The sequence below is a fragment of the Colletotrichum acutatum genome (assembly GCF_030867785.1).
Source record: "Colletotrichum acutatum strain CBS 112980 chromosome Unknown BDZ83scaffold_170, whole genome shotgun sequence".
NCBI lineage: Eukaryota > Fungi > Ascomycota > Sordariomycetes > Glomerellales > Glomerellaceae > Colletotrichum > Colletotrichum acutatum.
In genome coordinates this window covers 39,688-58,886 of record NW_026849164.1, presented here as the reverse complement: position 1 = coordinate 58,886, position 19,199 = coordinate 39,688, and the positions used below count along the sequence as shown (strand labels likewise).

General features: G+C 53.2%; 7 protein-coding genes across 7 annotated transcripts; 2 read left to right on the top strand and 5 right to left on the bottom strand.

Moving 5' to 3' along the window:
* Nucleotides 1-58: 58 nt before the first annotated feature.
* On the bottom strand, nucleotides 59-2,708 carry BDZ83DRAFT_591335 (FAD binding domain-containing protein; the record flags this gene model as incomplete). The annotated part of the gene is made up of 5 exons (XM_060506425.1): nucleotides 59-770; nucleotides 828-1,513; nucleotides 1,574-1,944; nucleotides 2,071-2,342; nucleotides 2,413-2,708. The coding sequence occupies 5 exons, from the start codon at nucleotides 2,706-2,708 to the stop codon at nucleotides 59-61; spliced, it is 2,337 nt and encodes a 778-aa protein (XP_060358844.1).
* Nucleotides 2,709-4,977: 2,269 nt separating this feature from the next.
* On the bottom strand, nucleotides 4,978-5,887 carry BDZ83DRAFT_131059 (uncharacterized protein). Its single transcript, XM_060501215.1, has 3 exons — nucleotides 5,605-5,887; nucleotides 5,421-5,543; nucleotides 4,978-5,387 (listed from the first exon to the last, which is right to left on the bottom strand). The coding sequence occupies exons 1-3, from the start codon at nucleotides 5,615-5,617 to the stop codon at nucleotides 5,020-5,022; spliced, it is 504 nt and encodes a 167-aa protein (XP_060358843.1). The 5' UTR covers nucleotides 5,618-5,887; the 3' UTR covers nucleotides 4,978-5,019.
* Nucleotides 5,888-6,132: 245 nt separating this feature from the next.
* Nucleotides 6,133-7,149, top strand: BDZ83DRAFT_591367 (regulator of volume decrease after cellular swelling-domain-containing protein; the record flags this gene model as incomplete). Its single annotated transcript, XM_060506430.1, has 2 exons — nucleotides 6,133-6,473; nucleotides 6,528-7,149. 2 exons carry the CDS (start codon nucleotides 6,133-6,135, stop codon nucleotides 7,147-7,149), a joined length of 963 nt encoding a protein of 320 aa, XP_060358842.1.
* Nucleotides 7,150-7,514: 365 nt separating this feature from the next.
* Nucleotides 7,515-8,438, bottom strand: BDZ83DRAFT_591345 (uncharacterized protein; the record flags this gene model as incomplete). The annotated part of the gene is made up of 1 exon (XM_060506427.1): nucleotides 7,515-8,438. The coding sequence occupies one exon, from the start codon at nucleotides 8,436-8,438 to the stop codon at nucleotides 7,515-7,517; it is 924 nt and encodes a 307-aa protein (XP_060358841.1).
* Nucleotides 8,439-8,549: 111 nt separating this feature from the next.
* On the bottom strand, nucleotides 8,550-10,355 carry BDZ83DRAFT_551092 (uncharacterized protein; the record flags this gene model as incomplete). The annotated part of the gene is made up of 1 exon (XM_060503491.1): nucleotides 8,550-10,355. A coding segment is annotated over one exon (1,806 nt), but the record flags the coding sequence as incomplete, so codon positions are not given.
* Nucleotides 10,356-11,541: 1,186 nt separating this feature from the next.
* On the bottom strand, nucleotides 11,542-14,010 carry BDZ83DRAFT_130978 (alpha-galactosidase). Its single transcript, XM_060501213.1, has 4 exons — nucleotides 13,611-14,010; nucleotides 12,955-13,348; nucleotides 12,716-12,799; nucleotides 11,542-12,565 (listed from the first exon to the last, which is right to left on the bottom strand). The coding sequence occupies exons 1-4, from the start codon at nucleotides 13,710-13,712 to the stop codon at nucleotides 11,631-11,633; spliced, it is 1,515 nt and encodes a 504-aa protein (XP_060358839.1). The 5' UTR covers nucleotides 13,713-14,010; the 3' UTR covers nucleotides 11,542-11,630.
* A 2,080-nt stretch (nucleotides 14,011-16,090) lies between these two features.
* On the top strand, nucleotides 16,091-18,512 carry BDZ83DRAFT_766518 (uncharacterized protein; the record flags this gene model as incomplete). The annotated part of the gene is made up of 5 exons (XM_060515270.1): nucleotides 16,091-16,240; nucleotides 16,332-16,817; nucleotides 16,938-17,383; nucleotides 17,494-17,702; nucleotides 17,835-18,512. The coding sequence occupies 5 exons, from the start codon at nucleotides 16,091-16,093 to the stop codon at nucleotides 18,113-18,115; spliced, it is 1,572 nt and encodes a 523-aa protein (XP_060358838.1). The 3' UTR covers nucleotides 18,116-18,512.
* Between the last annotated feature and the right edge of the window lie 687 nt (nucleotides 18,513-19,199).

The following is a 19,199-nucleotide window of genomic DNA, read 5'->3' as shown; positions in this document are numbered from 1 at the left end:
AATATTCTACACCTTCCAAAGTCGTCCAGCGTGAATCCATATTCCTTGATACAAATGCCTAGTTGCTCAAGCCATCCAAAACACTTTCACGCCAGTAGTAGAAACTTGCAAGCGCTGCACCAGGGCCCACGGCAAAGCCACTGGCAATGGACCCCAGAGAGCCCAACAATGCCTGCTTGGTTGTTACAAAGCCCTCTGATCGCAAATTCCACGCCGAGTAGAGAGACAAGGCAGCAGAAGCGAGTCCGAAAATGCTGGTGCTCGTTTGAGAACCATCTGCCAAGTTGCTAGATGAAGTTGTTGACAGGATAGGGTATACCACGCTCGCAACATGGACGGTAGCGCAGACTCCCACCGCGAATGCGTATGCCATCTTGAGCGGCACCACATCCCTTTTGTCGTACATGTCAACGAAGTCCTCCTCGTCTTCAACCTTTACGTCCTCTTTGGCCTTTGTTGATGAAGTTACGTCCTTCACCTTCTGTATGATTGAGGCAATGCCGTTAAGTAGAGCCGCGCTGAAGATTGGAGCGGCAGATGCAACGAGGCAGATCGTCTGTTGGAGCTGTAGGTCTTGAATTGGCAGGCTGGCCAGTATCGTGGGAATGGCGTAGCCAACGATGGCTGACGGCAGAATCGCCTTGGCGTACTTGACTGGTACGTGTCTTCCAGGAAGAGTGTTGGTGCCTTGGGTGACTACGCCAAGACCCAGTAGCGGCATGAAGGCTTTAGGCCCGAAGACTGTGAGAGCGGCAGCAGAAAGCGAAGGCCTACATATTTCTGCGTTAGATCAATGTGTTGCAGGGCGTTAAAGGTGGAAAGCATACCATAGAAGAACCGAGAGTCTGTTGCCGAATCTATGACCCTCTGCAAGCCAGACGACTAGCGCAGAGAAGAGACTTGTCTTGAATTGGATCTGTTCAACAAGACTACCAAGCGAAGATGTCTTTGTTAGACTTGATGCTCCTTGGGCGAGACCAAGGTCCCAAGATTCAGACATCACTAGTCTGACGCTTTCTTTCAACTCAGAGAGATGGTCAATACCGCCAGAGTAGTAGAGTAACGCTACAATGGATCCAGATGCCAATACAAGAGCCATTCTCGATGCTGCTTGACTTGCTTGACTTGTCATGGGTCGGGCAGGAAGCTCATCGTCAAAAGGCACAAGACGGCGTCGCTGGGGTAAGGGAAGCCTGTAAACCCTGTGGCTAGCCTTGCAAATCGGGACCGCCGTGCCGAGGAAGCCTTCATCGCCCAATATGGGGACGAGATACTTGGTAACAATCTTGGAGTACGGTGATCTTCCTGTCAAGACCTGTTGAAGCGTATGGGCATTCGCGACCAAGGTCTTCGCTCGCTCGTGGCGGTTAATGTGAACCTGGGCCAAAGCGGCCTCGACAATTTCCGTGGATTGAGCCTTGGGATTCTTTTCTAGCATTTCGGTCAGAGCATTTGTGAGGAGCGCCGCAGCCTCCATGGCGCCGTTGCCTCCTTGGCCGGAGATGGGGTCGATCTAGATGTGAGAAGCTTCAGAATCAAAGTCCCATCAACGAGCGTTGTGGTCTGAACAAACCTTGTGACTAGCATCGCCAATGCATACGATTCGTTGATAATGCCACTTCTCAAAGACGTACTCCTCCAAAGGCACCAAAGTGGCCATGATCTTGTTTTTGTAGATGTCGCCAAATGTGACATTTTCAAAGACCAAATCTTCCCAGTGCTCGAGAGCAAGCTTCTCTGTGTCTTCTTTGGAGTACCTTGGTATGTCCTTGCCGTACTTGGTGTCTCCGACGCCTGAGAACAGGAACCAGTATGTCCGATTGCCAGGGGCGCTGATGATGAGGTAACTTCTCCCTTCGTTGAATACCATCTGTTGATTGTGGATGGGGAGGTTGCTTGGGCGTTTGGAGATGCCGAAGATGCATTTCGTTGCGACGGGTACTCCTGGACGACGTTATTAGTCCTTCAGGACACATGATACCATGCCAGCATAACTGCTACTGTAGCTCTTTGTGTATCGCGAGGTACGTGCAGCTATTCCAGGTCAGACTTGAGCGACCAGTGACTTACTAGAGTGTTCGTCAAGAGGAAAATAGCCTGGTCGTTCGTCATGACCGATGCGCCACATCTCTTCTCGGACAGTACTGTGGATACCGTCTGCCCCGACCACAATGTCGCCTTCATAGACAGAGCCATCTTTTGTGTGAACATGCACCCCTTCCTCGAGGAGCTCTACCTTTTCAACTCGTTTCTCTGGGATGACTTTGTCTTTGTTCTTCAGGTTGTCGTACAGAACCTGCAGAAGCATCTGTCTGTCGATGAAGATGGAAGGGTACCCAAGCCTAGCCGAAAGAACGACTATTAGTGATCCTGCTAGGACTGAATTTTGCATCCATTTCGGCCTCAGCTTACCGAGCTTCTAGGTGTTGGATATTCACCAAGCTAGGCGGACCCAGCGGTTTACCATCCGGGCCGCGAAGGCTGTTTCTCAGGTGATATTCTCCAACCATCTCAAGGATTGGTTCAAAACACTCAAGTTGATCAAGAATGCGGAACCCGTTAGGGAGTAAGCCGATACTCGCACCAACCTGTGGCGCAATATTAGGGTATGCCTCGAGGAGGGTGTAGTCGATGTCGAGCCTCTCCAGCATGTTGGCTAAAGAGAGGCCCGAGACGCTACCGCCGACAATGATGACTTTGAAGCCCATTGTTACAGTTTCGGATAGAAATTATCGTTTCAATGGTAATCATTCAATGGCATCTGAGAAAGTTCTGAGAGATTATAATACACATAAAAGGTTGTTCGAAAAGTCCAGCCGAGGGTTCATCTATAAATTATCAGTTGCCTCGTTTGGCATCATGACGGTCCAAGTGCCGCACGGCCGAAAAGGAACACGGTTTAGTTCGAAGATCGTTATTGGGCAGGACTCAAAAGGCCATGTAGGTATGCGATGGCACGCTGATCCCGCCGATGAAAGCAGAAAAGACGAGGGTCAAGTTGTCCGAAAATGTCCGTATCCCGCGAGCTAGACAACACGAATTGATGCCAAAACGAAGAAAAGCGGACTATAAGTGCCGGCCTTCGCAAATATTGGCATGCCGAACTTTGAACTAGAACTTGTCATCCACGGCTCGGGTCGTTCTCATTCCCGGCCGAATCAAGCGGCGGCGCGGGAGCCACTTCCGGGAGGGGACCGGTCCTTAGTGTGGCCCCCCCACGCAAAGCCGAACAGCAAGTCTCGGGAATTAGGGCCTTGTTATGGGAGTACATCCCGAAGTTCTCAGACTATTCACTACCCACCCTCAAGAGAATTGACACTTACCCTAAACTTGGAACGTATAGTCCGTAGCTCGACGGGCTGATCTGCCAATCTTTACTGACCACCTAGTCTTAGATGAGCCCTTGTAAAGTTCATCTAGTCTTTCAAGGGTCCTGATCTCAGTCCAATCGGTGCATAATCATGGCTGCCAAGCTGGTGTAGATGGTTGGTATAGCAAGTCCCGCAACGCCATAGAAGTCCATGCAACTTGCCGAGCGTGGGGTGTGTAAAGAGTACGTATCATGGTCGAACGGTGTCCTTCTAGGCTCCCGATTAAGAAAGTGAGCAATCATAGCGGTGAGGCAAGTGTGAATAGGGATAGAATGCGACTTCAGCCCACCTTCTGCACTTTTTGTTGTCGAGACTTTGCGTTATTCTTGGCATTGACATCCTTACTTAAGCTCAAGAGCCGGCTTAGCTAACATCCAAGCCATGGTCTCACTTCTACTGCGGTAGGTGACATGCTCGTAGCCAGGGCGGTTCCGCTGATCGCGTCTCTTATCTGAAATTTGATACTTACGAGGGTTGAATATTGACTGCCTTCAAGTATTCCAGCAGGGTTGATCAGACGCGATACGGCATCCAGTTTTTCCGCGGCGCCGACTCATGTTATTCGGTTCTCGCGGTGAAGTAATCTCAAGACACATTATTGACCGGAAACCGATGTAGGCTGTGCCGTTCATACGCTAGTAGATCTTGAGAGCGGTTGCGCCGGCTCGAAGTCCTCTCATGCATCGGTTTGTGACGTTTGATTGGTACGCCCGCTGCACAGGGACCTGTTCCAAGTCAAGTAGGCTACCGAACGAGTCTCCATCGGACGATTCTCCCCCGATCGCCGGCTGAGTAGGCGTAAGTCTACCTGACGACTAAAGCTCGAGCGAGTATAAAATTGAATGACCCCTAGAGAAGTACAGCCCCTATCAGGACCATGAAATGCCCCGTGGGGCATGGAAGGCTGTACGGCGAACGTCAGGTAACTCGGTTTAGCTGTCCAACCTTGGCAAGGAACTCCGATATCATGTTGTCACGTAAGGTAATCTACAACGTCTGGCTTGGAAATTGAGTCTTACTAACACCTCATCTTCCCGGCGCTCGCTTACTTCTGCCTTGGGGGCACCGAGGCATGAAGCCTTAGGAACAGCGACGATGGTTGGACGGGTTAATATGGTCTAGTGATTTGGGTGTGAGGCTCTATGTACTCGACTCAATACGGTAAGATTGACAACTTGCGACGGAGCGTTTCCGCTCTGGTCAATTGAGAGAAGGTCATTAACCATGAGTCCAACCAGCTTGAGGAGTGTCCTTAGGAGTGCAGTGTACGAAGACATGCTGCTTGCACACTGTTCCCATCTCCTGAATGCAGCCTAAATTGAATACAGCTGGATCCTTTCCATACCTTTCCTTCCAGTCAATGTGGCAGATTGCCCAGTTTGTACAAGTATTGAGGTACCCCTCACTACTCAGGCGGGCTGGCTTGCCTTGGTCTGTGATCAGGCTCGCGCAAGCGCCTCGATGTTGCAGCTTCGGTAGCCAAAGCATTATCGAAATATCCCAATGCAGAGGGCCTGCCATTTCAGCCCACCCCAGCCGCGGCAACGGCAAGTTGGCCGTGTAATAAATATCAAGAGATGAGACCGCCCCGGTCTTCATGCACAACGCCCGCGAATAAAATAAGATATCTCAATCAGCCGAAGAGGTTTCACTTCATGCTCAACCCGCCAAACACTCGGTCTAGCTCCGCGCCTTGATCGTTCAACGGCATCTCGCTGGTCCCCGCTACAGCTGATGTCTGATGCCCATCCTCCTCCTCAGATGGCCCGCCCACCTTTTCCGGCTCGAGGATCCGGGCTTCACTGTCTAGCCAGCCGGGCGCAACCCTTCTCTTCTCAGCCAGCTCTCGCTCTTTTATCCTGGTCTCGAGGTCCCGCAGGTCACGCTCGGCATCCTCCTGCATCTTTGTGATATGGGCTTGTAGCGCGCGACACGAGGCGATGATATCATCCGGATGTGCTGCGTGTCCCGACTGCGAGATCACATACTTGGGTTTATTTGCTGTGGTGTCTCCAGCTGCCGCATTCTCGGTGACGGCAGCTGGTACACCTGTTGCTGAGGGAGGTAGGGCTGAGGGCATAGCCTTGTAGTTGTAGGAGAGCGTTGTAGCGGCGGGGAGGGAGATGAATGGGGAGACGGTCAAGGGGACCTGCTCGAGGAGCGGATGGGAGCCTATCATGATAATTAGTGACACGAGCTACGTATAGACACAAGGGAGCGGAAGGCTACGTACGGTTGCTATACATGGCGGGTAGCGAGTCTTGCCTTGAGTACGTAGGTGTCAGTGTGCAAATGAGGGTGGAACAGGACTATATGAGCCGTTTTGAGGGTCATACAAGCTTGTTCAGGGTAGCAATAGTCCTCTTTGGGATATCCTGATACTCAGAGTGGAGGATCAAGCGCGTGATTGCAGGTTGTTGTGTTTGCGCCAGTTGAGGGGGATTCGTCAGCTCTGCGCCATGAAAAGAGGTGCGATGCGAATGCGTAGCTGTCCGAGGCAACGGAGTGCGATCGGACTCTGGAAGAATGTCGGTGGAGAGCTCAGACCCCACCGAGCGTTTACCTAGGTGGGGCATGCGGATCAACCTAACCCTGCTGACCAATGACCGATCACCTGACCACCCGTCCGCCTTGATTACCTCAGCCCCTACCTTCTTCCTGCCCGGTAAAGTTCCTGAATGTCACTTCTTTTATCAGTATCATCACGTGGTGATAGCGATAAGAGCTTCACTTTCTCCAGTTCCAAGCCAAGCACCCCACCATGAAGGGTCTCAGAGGTCAGCCTAAGCAGAGTCCTTTCAAGGATCTCTTACACATCATCAACATGCTGCCCACAACCATTCGCTCTCCTCCCTCTCTTGGAGACTTTACTCCAATTGAGGAGCACCAGTCGGCTACTCCTGAGAGCTTCTTTGGAGGAAAGCCCGTCCTTCATTTTCATCTCGAGGGTGCCAAAGCATGGACCCCGGCGTCGCAGAAGGGCAGCCTGGCCATCTTCCCGGCTGATGTCTCGACTACTGCCTCCGCTCCCGATGGCACGACCTTGAAGGAGACCACTGAAGAGCTTGTGGAGGAGCATGTCTCCGTGTTTGTCTCTTCAGAGTAGGTTTGCTACACACCGATGTTCTCGTTACCTTATCCTAATTCGCGTCACAGGACCTTCACCGTCTTCTCTTCGACCCAAGGTGCTGGCGTTCAGATCCCCTACCCGTCCATCTCGATCCACGCCGTGAAGTCAGTCGGATCCATTTCCGAAAGTGCCCCTCTTCAGGCTATCTGGATGCAGCTGCAGCTCGCCGACGGTGGTGACGGCGACGACGACTTCGATACGATCGATCTGACTCTCGTCCCGGCGGTCACTGATGGCGCCCAGGCCGATATCCAGAAGTTCTACGATGCGATCTCAGCCTGCTCGGATCTTCACCCCGATCCCGTCGATGAGGATGATGAAGAAGAGGACGGTCGCATCATTTTCGAGGGCGAGCATGAGGCAGTCGAGGGATACCAGGGTGTCCTGTACGGCGCCGCCGATGGAGGCTTGCCTCCTGCCTTCCCTGGAAGCGGGGGCTGGATTACGGCCGAGAACGTCCACGAGCACTTCGACGCTGACGGCAACTGGATCGGTCAGAATGGCAATGAGGATGAGGAGGAGGAGGAGGAGGAAGGCGGCCAGCTAGGAGAGGGAGCCGGTCGGGTTCGCGGTCACGACGAAGCCAATAACGGTGTCAACGGTCATGACGACCCGGGCAACAAGCGCCCGCGTGTTGACGAGTCATAAGTATGTACCGCAAATACGGCTTGACAATTGACGAGGAACGACTTGATACCATGGATAGGACTTGGGCTCATTAAACCGACGTAAGAATACCATTCTTTTTCGCGTAAAATCGCAATCAACTATCACGGATAGAAATTGAGGGGGTATGTTTTTTTTTTTTTTGGTGTGGGATAATTCGTTGATTTGAATGATGCCTTTATCTGAATCTTGCTAATGGCCTACTGCCTAGGTATTACAATGACGCCGTGCTCAGCTTAGAAATATTCAACCCTGAAGAAAGTACTCGCTAACCGTCGCTGAACGCAACACCCCTCAATCAATATGGATCACTATGGGACAAAGAAAAATTCCCCAGACTCTGGGACTCAAACCCTCATGTTTGGGCTCTGTCTCTCGGCCCCCGCAGTGAGGCTGTCTGGGGAGCTTAGCAGGTAGTCCTCTTTCCCGTATGCACCCAAGCTAGTACCGCTATCTTGATGCTTGATCGGCCTCTCCACATACTTCTGGTCTTCGGTATCGACATTGGAGATTCTTCTCCGGGTTGGGCTTTCCACCGTCACCACGCTGTCTCTGGCCAACCCTCGTCCGGCGCTTCTAGGTGTCGGGTTGAGCGGTCGAGGTCCTCGAATCAGAGAACCGTTTCTTCTCTCATTTTCCTTCTCTTCAACTGCGGCGCGTAGCGAATCGAGATGCTTGTTTCCCCCTGGTCGACTCTTGAGCACGGCGATTGAGTTCCTCGCCGATTTGATAGACTTGGTCCGCTTCGCTGAGCCTGGACTCGTGCCCAAAGACAAGTAGTTTTGTCGGCCCATTTTGCTTACACGGCTGTTGCTTCTGTCGGGGCTGAACCCGCCCCCTCTCAAGTTTGGTAGTGTCGGACTATCCGGATCCGAGATAGATGAACCGGCGCTGAAGGTGCTCATTTGGCTGTTCATACGTCGAAGCTGAGCCACGGTTGACTGAAGTCCCATTACTGCGAAGTCGCGATGATACGAGTTCCTTTTAGGTGAGCTGGACGGCTTCAGCACGATTGAAGGGCAATCGGAACTCGAGAGGACTCGCTCGACGCGGGATTCTTTAGGCGTTGGCTGTCTGGATAGCGCGCGGTCACGAATCGGACTAGCCATCCCACGCTTGTATCGTCTTGGCGTCGGAGATCCTCCCCTTGACAGGTCGGGGCTAGGCAGGGGTCTCCGAGCTGGCGAACTAGGAACGGAACATGCGGTAGACTCGGTCGATTGACGACCAACACGACCTGGAGGGGAAGGGCTGCCGCGCGATGCCGACATTTTCCCGTCCGGGCTACCCATTATCAAGGCCTCTCGGTTTGGCGACCCCGGGCCAGCTTTCAAGGCCAAGGGCGGTGGAAAGACAGGTGCCTTTGGACCGAAAGTCAACCTGTTATTCGGCATCGCTGGCCGGCTGCCATTGTCCTCAGGAGACGTGCCAGGGCTGGCTCTCATGCTCACAACGCTGTTACTTGAGACAAGGAAGACGGGCTTCATCGACATGACGCTCTTTGGGCGAATGGTCTCGGGCGATGCTGCCAGGTCAGATGGTTGCATCATGATGGAGTACCGTGTCTGTAGTTGATCGGCGGTGCTGCTGCGCTTGATGACGTCTAACGGTCTCGGTATAGGAGAGTTGGCAACAGATGTCACCTTCGTAGGTGTGCGGTTCAGGATTTCCTCTTCGGGTGGCGTCATGCGTCGGAGAGGCGGCAAGCTGGAGGACTGGCGTTTGGGACTTCTCGGAGGCACTTCTGGCGGGCCTGGTGTGATGAATGGGTCACATATTTGAGTATCGATGACTAGGCTCCTGGGTTTCCTGCCGCGTGGAGTACTGTCTGTGTGTCCTGTTCCGCCGGTTTTGCTGTCATCTTCGGGTTCATTAACACTATACAAGGTTGACAGAGACGATGAGGCATCGCTGCCAGGGGATTCTATCGATACACCGTTGTCGGTCAACTTGGTCGGGGACTCGTGCTCGAATCGTCTGCTGGGGCTCGACAATCCTGTTGGTAAGATGTGTTCAACTTCCGGGGTCGTTTCGCCAAATAAGCTATCCGCATCTGAGACGGCCGAAGACTGCGAAGTGTTCCTATTGTGGTGGCTTGGAGTCTGGACAAGCATCGGAATGACCATTCGCTTCGATGGGCTGGGTGTTCGAGCTCGCTGGGCATTAAGGTCCAACGCCTGGCCAACGTGCGACAACACTTGGGTCTTTGCCGGAGATCGTGACCGGACGGGCGATTGGCATTTGACTGGTGACGGGATCTTGATCGGCGACTGGGCCTTTGTGGGGGAATGCGACTTTGTCGGCGACCCACGCGGAGTCTTGACACTCGAACCAGCTGATGCCGATGCAGCCCTCTGTCGTGTGGCCGGCCGGCTGTTGGTTGGTGTCCCGAGCTGCAATCTCTCCTCCGTGGAACGCAAAATCTCAGCCAGGTCCGACTCCGTCGTCTTGTGCCGCAGCCGCTGCAACGGCACCGGTCGAGGAACCGGTCCTTGTGGGCCTGGAAGCACGGGCGGTCCGCCTCTCGCCGCAGCCGCCAGCTTCTCGGCCAGCTCGTACGATGCCGTTCTCGGTAACGGCATCCGCAAAGGCTGGCCACGCTGTGCCGGCATGCTGACCGGTCGAGGATGTTCAATGGAGTAATTCGCAAAGTCATCGTCAAAATGCCCATCCCCTTCACCCTTGTGCCCAAACAGATCCGGTAGCGTCGGCGTGCGGAGGATGAAGCTGTCGCGGATACTCAGCCGTCGACCATCACTCTGCACCCTGGGTCCGTGAATCGCATCCTCATCGATCCAGCTGTTATTCCTCCTCAGGTGTCCCCCGCGCTGCTGCCCGCCAGCACCTTCCGCAGGTGTGCTGCTGAAGACGCTCCAGCTCTTACTCCGGGGCACGCTGATGATGGACGAGAGCGAGCGGTGGGAAGGTTGCTTCTTCCCCTGGACCTCGACCATGTCCGCGTACGGCTCGCCCGGCTTCGGCTTCGTGAGGCGCCGCGGACGAGGGCTGGGCGTGCGGATGGAGCCGCCGTCCGAGTCGAGGTCGAGTCTTGTTCTGGGCGTCGTCGATCGGGCTCGGGCGCGGGCTCGGTGGCGGCGTCCTGCTAGGGCGATGAGGAAGAAGGCGAGGCATATGAAGAGGAGGACGCCGCCTCCTATGGCGATGGCGAGGACTAGTGGTAAGGTCATGCCGCCGCCGCTTCCGCCTCCTCCTCCTCCTCCTCCTCCCTCTACCTCCTCCCGGACGCGGAGTAGCAGGCTCGACATCGCCGGGAAGAAAATGGGATGTCGTGATATGGTTGATTGGGTTGGTGTTCTTAAGGCGAGATCTAATGGTTGACTGAGGGATTGCAGGTGATGAGATCACTGGCCAGGAATCGGGTCTCTCATGGCGTGAGTGTGCTCTCCGTATTCACAGTTGGCTTCCCCTTCTTTCGTCTTCTGTGTAACTCTCCAAGTATTCGTATTAGGGATTAGATCAGGAAGAGTTTGGAAAGGTGGAAAGGAAAAACGGTCTGGTGAGCACTTCTGGCAGATGGTACTGTGTAAACAAGTGTAGGAAAGAATGAGAACCAAATCCAGAATGGTAAGAACAGTCAACAGAGCAAACGAAAGAAAATTCAACACAGCATGGAAGTGAATCACGAGAACGAAGGAAAGGATGGATGACACGGATTTCCGCCTCACAAAATGGAAATGGCTGGCAGCATGCCTCTGCCGCAAAGGGTCCTTCGCTGCGGCGCTGCCCAGACCAACCAACCGCCATCCGTGATGATGACTGTAGCCATGTTTGGTTTTTTGTTTGGAAAGGGTAATCGAGTTGTGGGTTGGGGTCTCAGTCTAATCTAGCCACCAGGAATGCGTTGTCATCCCGTCGTCCTGGGGAATGCATTCCAATGGAAGGGAGGAGGGCAAAATCCTCCTTGGGTGCTCACGTCCTCTTCTTCGGCCAGTCACCCATCCGAAGTCTACCTTACACGCAGAATAGGGCCAGAAGCGAGGATCAGCAGAGGTGGTGCTGCGGGAACGTGAGGTAATGTGAATTTGCCGGGTCGGCGGGGTGGCGACGCGTGAGTTTTGGGAATAGCTTCGTGGGTTGCTGGTATGCGCGAGGCGGGTAGCTGGGCGGCAGGTTTAATCAAATGCGAGATGAGATTGCGTGCTATCGGAGGAGGTAAATAAGGTCGTACATAGCACCGTTGCGTTTTCTGGTATTTTGCGAAAAAATGATTACACGTTAGATGTTTTCCTGTTGTCCATCTGCGCTGAACATAAAATCATCCAGCTTTTCTCACTCCAGGGTCCTGCATGGTGTATGTGCGGTTTCTTGTCTGCAGAGCTATCGCAATTGACATCTAGGTATTCTGCCCCTTGCATCCACGACCCAATAGACTACTGAACACGCCCCAAACCCAAGTGACCAACCCATCCCTACCCCCTCGGGCCGGATCCCTTTCTCTTCCATCATCCCCGTGCCGCCCTCTTGACGCACTTGACCTCATTGATCCTCAACGCAGCCGTATCGTGACTCTCCAGTTCCACGACGTACTCGTCCTCAAACACCCCGAGATCCTTGCCAGTCCACATGTCGTGCAAAACATATTTCTTCCCGGCCTCCAGCCCAGGAACATCCTTGAACGCGACCGTCTTCTTCTCCGTGCCGCTCAGCGTGTTGAGCACAAACACGTGCGTACCCTCCACCGAAGCCCCGGACCAGAATTCGGCAGGGTGCGTGATGTTCCACGCCCCGTCCGGATTCACGCCCCACTTATACGGCTGCGCCGCGGCCCCGAACTCCGGATCCTGATTAAATTTCACCAGCTCCTTCGTTGACAAGATTTGCAAAATTTCCGGTTGGATGCCCTCCAGCTTGGTCCCGATGATCAACGGACTCTTCAACGCAGCCCAAAACGCAAAGTGGCTCCTGCTCTCCTGCAGCGTCAGGTTCCCGTTGCCGACCTCGAGCATATCCCAGTCCCCGTGGCCCCAGAACCCGTTCACGTCGGGACCGCTCCAGAAGGCAGCGTGATTCAAGATTGGCATCAGGCCCCAGGACCACTGGTGCTGCCCGTACCACTCTGGGTAAATGTCGCCCCACATGCGCCAGCTGTGGCCCGTCTCGTTGCCCCAGGCCTCGACGTGGGCGTGGCCCCAGGCGCAGAGGGAGTATTGGATCGTCCTGTCCTGGGCAAGGAGGGCGTCGCGCATGATGCGGTAGCGTTCTGCCGTCAAGGAGGTTGACCAGTCGTAGCCTGCGGGGGCCGGGAGACCCGTCTTGGAGTTGACGGGGTCGCCGTTGTCTTGGTCTTCGTTGGGGGGTCCGCCGAGCCAGAGTTCGGGGACGTATTTCCAGTCGTCGAACCACTCTTTCGGGACGTTACAGTTGTCGTACTTTAGGTCTGTGGAAATTTTGAATTATCTGTTAGAACGTTGATCCGATAACGTGTCTTGCGATGAGTCTAGGGGACGGTGGAAGGGTTTGGAGGGGTCAAGTTGAGGGATGACGTTGACGCAGGGAGGGTAGAACGGTGAACGGTGGTGGAACTTACAGTCGATACCCCATTTCGCAAACGTCGCGGCGTCGATTTCTTCGTAGCCTAGCGATCCCTCGAAACCGCCGCAGGTAGAAGTTCCTGTAATAGTTGCGTCAGAACGTCATTGCAAGATCAAACACTGGAGCACCCAGCATTCTCGCAACATGGACTTCAAGCAACGCCCTTCACCAAAAGTAGCCCTCGCGCAATTTGGCACCCCCAGTACCAGCCAAGAAAGCAAAGATTCGACTCACCCGCATCACTGTAGATCCCAACCTTCAACCCCAACTCGTGGATCTTATCCACCGTATGCTTGATTCCCTGTGGGAACTTTACCTTGTCGACAATAATCTCCTTGGTGACATTATCCCTGCGCAGCTCCTTGTCGCTCCAGCAGTCGTCAATGTTGACGTACTCATACCCCAGATCCTTCAGTCCCAAGTCGACAATGTGCTGTGCGACGGTGAGAAATACAGTCTCGTTGATGTCGCACCCGTACTCGTTCCACGAATTCCATCCCAGCGCGGGAAGACGGCCAGTCTTGCCGTCGCGGCTGACGAGGGCCGCGGCCGTGGAGGACAAGCCTACCGCGGCGATGATGGCCGAGCGCATTGCGAATATGTCGAGCGGTTCCGGCTTGTGACAGGTCTGGTAACAGAGGTTTCAGTTATCACGACCCTCGCTACAAAGCTTCACTTCTTCCCAGGATTTGCAAGACAGGGCTGAAGAAGAGCTGGGCCGGCGGGATAAGGAAGAAGGAGCCTGAACTGTGGCTTCGAGGGTTCATATAGACGGGAGGGAAAATATCCTAGGTGCATGCAGCATGATCTGCCAACTTCAACATACCCACCATCATCCCATCCGACAACCCCTCAGTAGCATCGAGTGCAAGTGGGAGAATGCAACATACCCCAAGTTCATCCCAGTCCCATTGCTGGGCATGGGCGGATGGCCACGCGGTGGCCAAGAATAAGGTGACAGCGCTGATCGCCGCTCTTCTCTCACGACGCATCTTGGACTGTTTATTCCAGAATCCTGGGCCCGTTGTGTAAGGTTGCTGGGAAAGAAAGAGGAGCCAAGTTGATCTAGAGATGAACTCTGCCGGCCAACCCGCAGTCTGTCGTGACACGGAAAAGCTCAAATGTTCCCTCACGGGTCTGATTTCGTTGGCCAGGCCGTGAGGGGAACCTCAAGAGAAACAAAATACTCTTCAATTGTTGGTGGGCTGCCACCGTCACATCCAGGAGAAATACGACGCCATCAACGGCGAGGACCCAGATGCGCGGAGGATCGCCGTCCGAGGAAAGATGGGGCCGCGTGCATGACAGAATGAGGGGAAAGCCCAAATCCTTTGAACAGTCGTCCAACGACAAGAGGCCAATTCCGCCTGTTCGTCCAATGTTGGAGAATCCCAGCCAGACACGGAATTCTCGGGCCAGTCCACAATGGCGGGGTTGTGTTTGTTGGGCGTGGTGGCATGCAGCTTTTGAAAGCACGTTGCTAGGCGACCTTGGCATGCTTTACCTCGCCTGGAGTCGCTACTCTCAACCACCCCTCATCTCACTCGAGATCCGCAGACGTTCATGATGATGTTGATTGTTTGTTGCAATCAACTGGAAATTGTTTTCGAATAAAAATAGACCGGGAGGCAAATTCTTTGGTGAACTCCCTCTGCCACGGTGTTCATTGCTTGCCTTGTATATTGAGAGAATTGGCTCAACAACGTCTTGTTCAGAGACTCAGACAGTCCTCCGGTGAAATTTCTCAATTGTCTTTCTTCTGAAGATTAGTTACTAGTCGGATCCGTTGTAGTAGAGCAACCTTTGAACCGATTCCAAGCAATTTTGGCATTGGTAAGGTGGGGTTTTGACGGGAGAAGAACTCCTCTTCTCACTTACCGACCGCCAGGCGATCCAAAGGGTTCATTTCTGTTTGAATAACAATAAACAGCTTTGGTCCTCTTGTTGGTAAACGAGTGCAACTCCGATAATATAGAAAGAGGTCGGAGGTAAGACAGGCATTATGAACGCCAAGGGCCACAACCTGTCAGCAAGCGGGGGTGTCATCGAAAACCGGACTTATTGATAACTCCAGCCATGCTTAGATTGTTACATGTTATGGCGCTACATATGTACTCAATAGTTCTGCCTAACAATTTCTAGATACTGCTGACAACTAGTCTTTGTTAGATTTCCTTTCACTCGCCGATCTGTCGGGTCCTCCGCCATAGCTTAATTCCAAGAGTTGCTAAGCCCAGAGGTGGGTATCTGGATGACTTCATTACCCCCGACAAGGCTCTTATTTGCTTCCGCAATACTACAAAGCGACTTTCTCTGCGCTGAAGATGCTGTTAGTGGTAGTTGGAAGCGCAAGTTCGAGCCTGATGTTAATCAAGAGTTTCATCAAACACAATAGCTCAGGTACGTGACTCTTAAGTGACCTTGTTTTGGTGATCACAATGGCTGAGATGAGCTTTTTTGAACAAGAAACACTCGTTGTCTAAGCAGTTTGCTCTGAAGTGACTAGGTCATGTTGGTCAATGGCACACCAACTCCATTTCACCTGACACGTGAAGCGGCCGTCTGACTTGTCGAAATCCCGGTCTTCTTTCTGCATTTTATGATGCCGCAGACTTTCAGGCCCAGATGGTCATCTTGGGCAACTCAACCATTCATCACCATTCGTCCCAGCAGATCATGCGCTCTTACGCATCAAGCATGAACACAGCCTCAGGATGACGTACGTTGACTGCAAATCTACCTGTCCAGAAGTCACTCCTTACTCCAACACGGGAAAGTAGCATAGTTGCGGATACGCTACTTTTACCTGAGCGAGTATGGGTATCAAGGTGACGAATGAGCAGTTATCGGACCGAAGACTAAGGGTCGTCTGCCGTAGAACAAGTCTTGAACCAATTAACGGACTCAAGCCAAGCCCAAGGGAGTCCACCTTCGGATGCTTCCGCAATAAAGTTGTGTTGCAAAAGGAAAAAGTGCCCGCGGGCGGTGGTGTCGCCCCTTGAGGAGATGATTGTATCTTGCGTCTAGTTACCCCCAAAGCCAATGCTACCTGCCAAGTTGTTAGAAAGATTAGCTCAGTCATCGCTTTGCTTCCTTCTGTCCTTGATACCGCGAGGCCAAGCGTAGATGTCCCATTTAATCTCCGAGGATCTTGTCAGCAAACGACATAATCTCCATACAGCCGAACACTATCAGCAATCGCAAGATGTCGTCTTGGATGAGGCTTCTATATGGCGTAAACATTCCGACATTGGCATTTCAAGATATACGCTCCACATCAAACGCGTGTCTATATCAGTAGGAGTATAAGACCTACGGACTCCCATCACAATGTATCGTTCTCTATTCGCAAAGTATCCAAGTCGTGAAGATGCACTCTACCGGACTACTAACCTCTTGCCTCTTAGCCGGCTCCGCCGCCGCCATTGGCGTACCAGCTGCTACAGCTGAGATTCCAATCGACTGGCATCGTAGAAGAAGCCAGCTCGCCGAACCAGTCTCAGCATCCTGCGTACAAGCCGTAAGCTTTCCAACTCTCTCCTTCTTGAGGCCTTTCTCGATATTCCATAAAGGCACATGGAACTAAGATTCTCACCCTTCCACCAAACTAGTGTACCCAGCTCTCCGCCACATTCCCCCCTTCCCGCTTCCACTACCCAGAGAACGACACAACCTTTGCAATCTGGGACGCCAAACAGCAAGAAGTCCGCCCAGCATGCCGCGTCGAACCCATCACCGCATCCGACGTCTCCCTCATCCTCAAGACCCTCGTCGATAGTTGGTGCCACTTTGCCGTCAAAGGTGGCGGCCACTCGCGGAACGCGGGCGACTCCAATTCCATCGCCGGCGTCACTATCGACCTCGACCGCATGAACTCGGTTGAAGTTGTCGGCAACGGCACCGAGACGCCCACACGTGCTAGGATTGGTGGTGGCGCGACGGTAATCCAGGTCTACCAAGCTCTCGAGGAGAGGAAGCTCTCCTACGTGGGTGGCCGATCCGCGACTGTTGGTATCGGCGGGTTCACGCTCGGCGGGGGAACGTCGCCCTTCTCGAGTCGGTACGGATGGGCTTTGGATAATGTCTACCAGTACGAGGTAAATTGAAGCCGGCAACTTGTCGTCTTTTGCATTCTATCCCATCCAACCCCCATTCCCATCATCATTCACCCGAAAAACAAAGTGAGCAAGGAAAGACATTAACAAACTCACCCAAAGGTCGTCCTCGCCAACGGCACAATCACAACAGCCTCAGAAACTCACAACCCGGACCTCTACTTCGCCCTCCGCGGCGGCAGCAACAACTTCGCCATCGTCACAACCTTCACCGTCCGCGTCTTTCCCCAAGACACCGTCTCCAGCCAGCGCGCAACTTACACCTCGTCAAACCAGACCGAGAGCGCCCTCGACGCCATCTACGACCTCTTCACGAACCCCCAACTCACCGCCGACATGGACATGGCCTACGACTTTTATTACATGTACAACCAGGCCTCAGGGGCCTTCTCGCTCATGGGTTCAGAGTGGTACGCGAACCCGGCGGTCGCGGAGCCGGAGGTCTTCCGGGCTATTCGTGATGTCCCCTCGACGACGAGGACCGCCAGGTTGGGGTCCATGGCGAATCTGACTGGAACATTACAGCCGCCTGTCCTAGGTACCACGCGGTATGTCATGCTGTTTTGGTTTCTTTCCCTACCCTATTTGGGAGTTCTGGCTTCATTCACCCACCAAGAGACTGCAATAATCGTGCTGACTGTTGATATTTCCATCTCAGCCACCTCTTCGGCACAATAAGCACTCTCCCCTCTCGAGCCCTCCTCACCCAGGCCTTCGCAATCTTCAGAGAAGAAGTCTCAGCAATCTCCAGCGTCGAGGGTCTGGCGCCGAACCTCATCTGCTACCCTCTCTCGACAACCGCCATCCAGGCAATGAAGCAGCGCGGCGGCAACGCGCTCGGCATCGATCAAGATGGGCCCCTTTACAGTAAGTGGTCCAATGCCCGCCACACCTTCCTCCCTTCTGCTTTGATCTCTCTTGCATTCTTCCCACCGCCCATCAAATTTTTCTACTTCGTGATATCGAGATCCTGCTAACGTGAATTGTTTGCGTCCCTAGTCTTCCTTGTTTCAACGGCCTGGTCCAACGCACAAGACGACGTCGCCGTGGAACAGATGACCGCAAACGTCCTCTCCCGCATGGAAACCTACGCCCAAGAGTCTGAGATCGCGCACCCTTACCTGTACATCAACTACGCGTCCGCAGCGCAGACGGATAAGGTTTTTGCCGGGTACGGCGAGGAGAATGTGCGTCGTCTCAAGGCTATCGCTCGCGAAGTCGATCCGGAAGGCGTCTTCTCATCCGAGGGTCTCTGGCGTGGGTTTGTCAAGTTGCTGTGAGACAAAGCTCGCCTATCGAGACGTTGGTTTAGGCTGCCGCGGGGGTAATGTTTCTTGTAGATATCTACACATCGTTAGCAGATCTAGTTTTGCACCCGTATTAAGTAGTCTTCTTCCATGCCCCTGAAGCCATTTCTTGATAGAGAACTCAGAGATCTGGTAAATATACAACTTCCCAAGTCAGAAGAGCTGCCTGTGGGCTTCTCATCACCGTTCTTAACGTCTCGCACATCCTGGAGGCAAGGCAGGCAGATGTACCTCATCCAAGACAGCCCACAAGCTACTTAGTCAACCTATTGGGCGTGTCTGCCATCGCACACGTCACCTTCACCTAGGAGGAACGGTGGCGTGATCTTGCGTCACAGTACGCGGCTGTCCCGACGTTGACAACTCTTAAGAGCTTCTCTAAGAGTTGATGGCCGAAAAAAGCCTACCGATGCTGAGATTTGGGCGCTCTCCTTTTTTATGTCTTTTTTGGGGTGGCAATAAGGGTAACGAAATATTAATGCCAACCTTGGCTTTCTTCTACCACATCTGATTCGAACATACACCTTGCGGGTCCTTGTGGCGAAATAGGCTGAACTTTCTAGGCCATGGGATGATCAAACGAAAGACACGGGAATTCAAGCATTCAACAGTCAGTGTGTCAACGTAGACCGTGGTGGTTCAATGGGTTGTATCCATGTCGCGAAAGCCTCTGGGGTTAACAGCATAATCAAGAAAAACCAAAAGCTCCCTCCATGATATATAGCACCGAGAACGGTAACTTACACCAGCCGCAGCATCACGAGTTCTCGTGTGACTCATATCCAACCCAAAAGCCAAAGTCAACGGGAGCACTTCATTCTGATACCACTATGGACGCAGTCCAACAAGGAGAATATAAAAGATTCCCTCCTCGACTAATGCAAGACTCAAACCGTTCTTCTCACCCGATAGTGTGATGTGTTGAAGTTCCCTGCCAACTTCTTCAAAATTCTCAAGACACAACATCACAAGCTGCCAAGAAGGAGTCTGACACATTAATTGTAACCTGGGCAAGTGGGCGCTCAGGTCTTCGTTCTCCTTCCCATCCATCAAATCT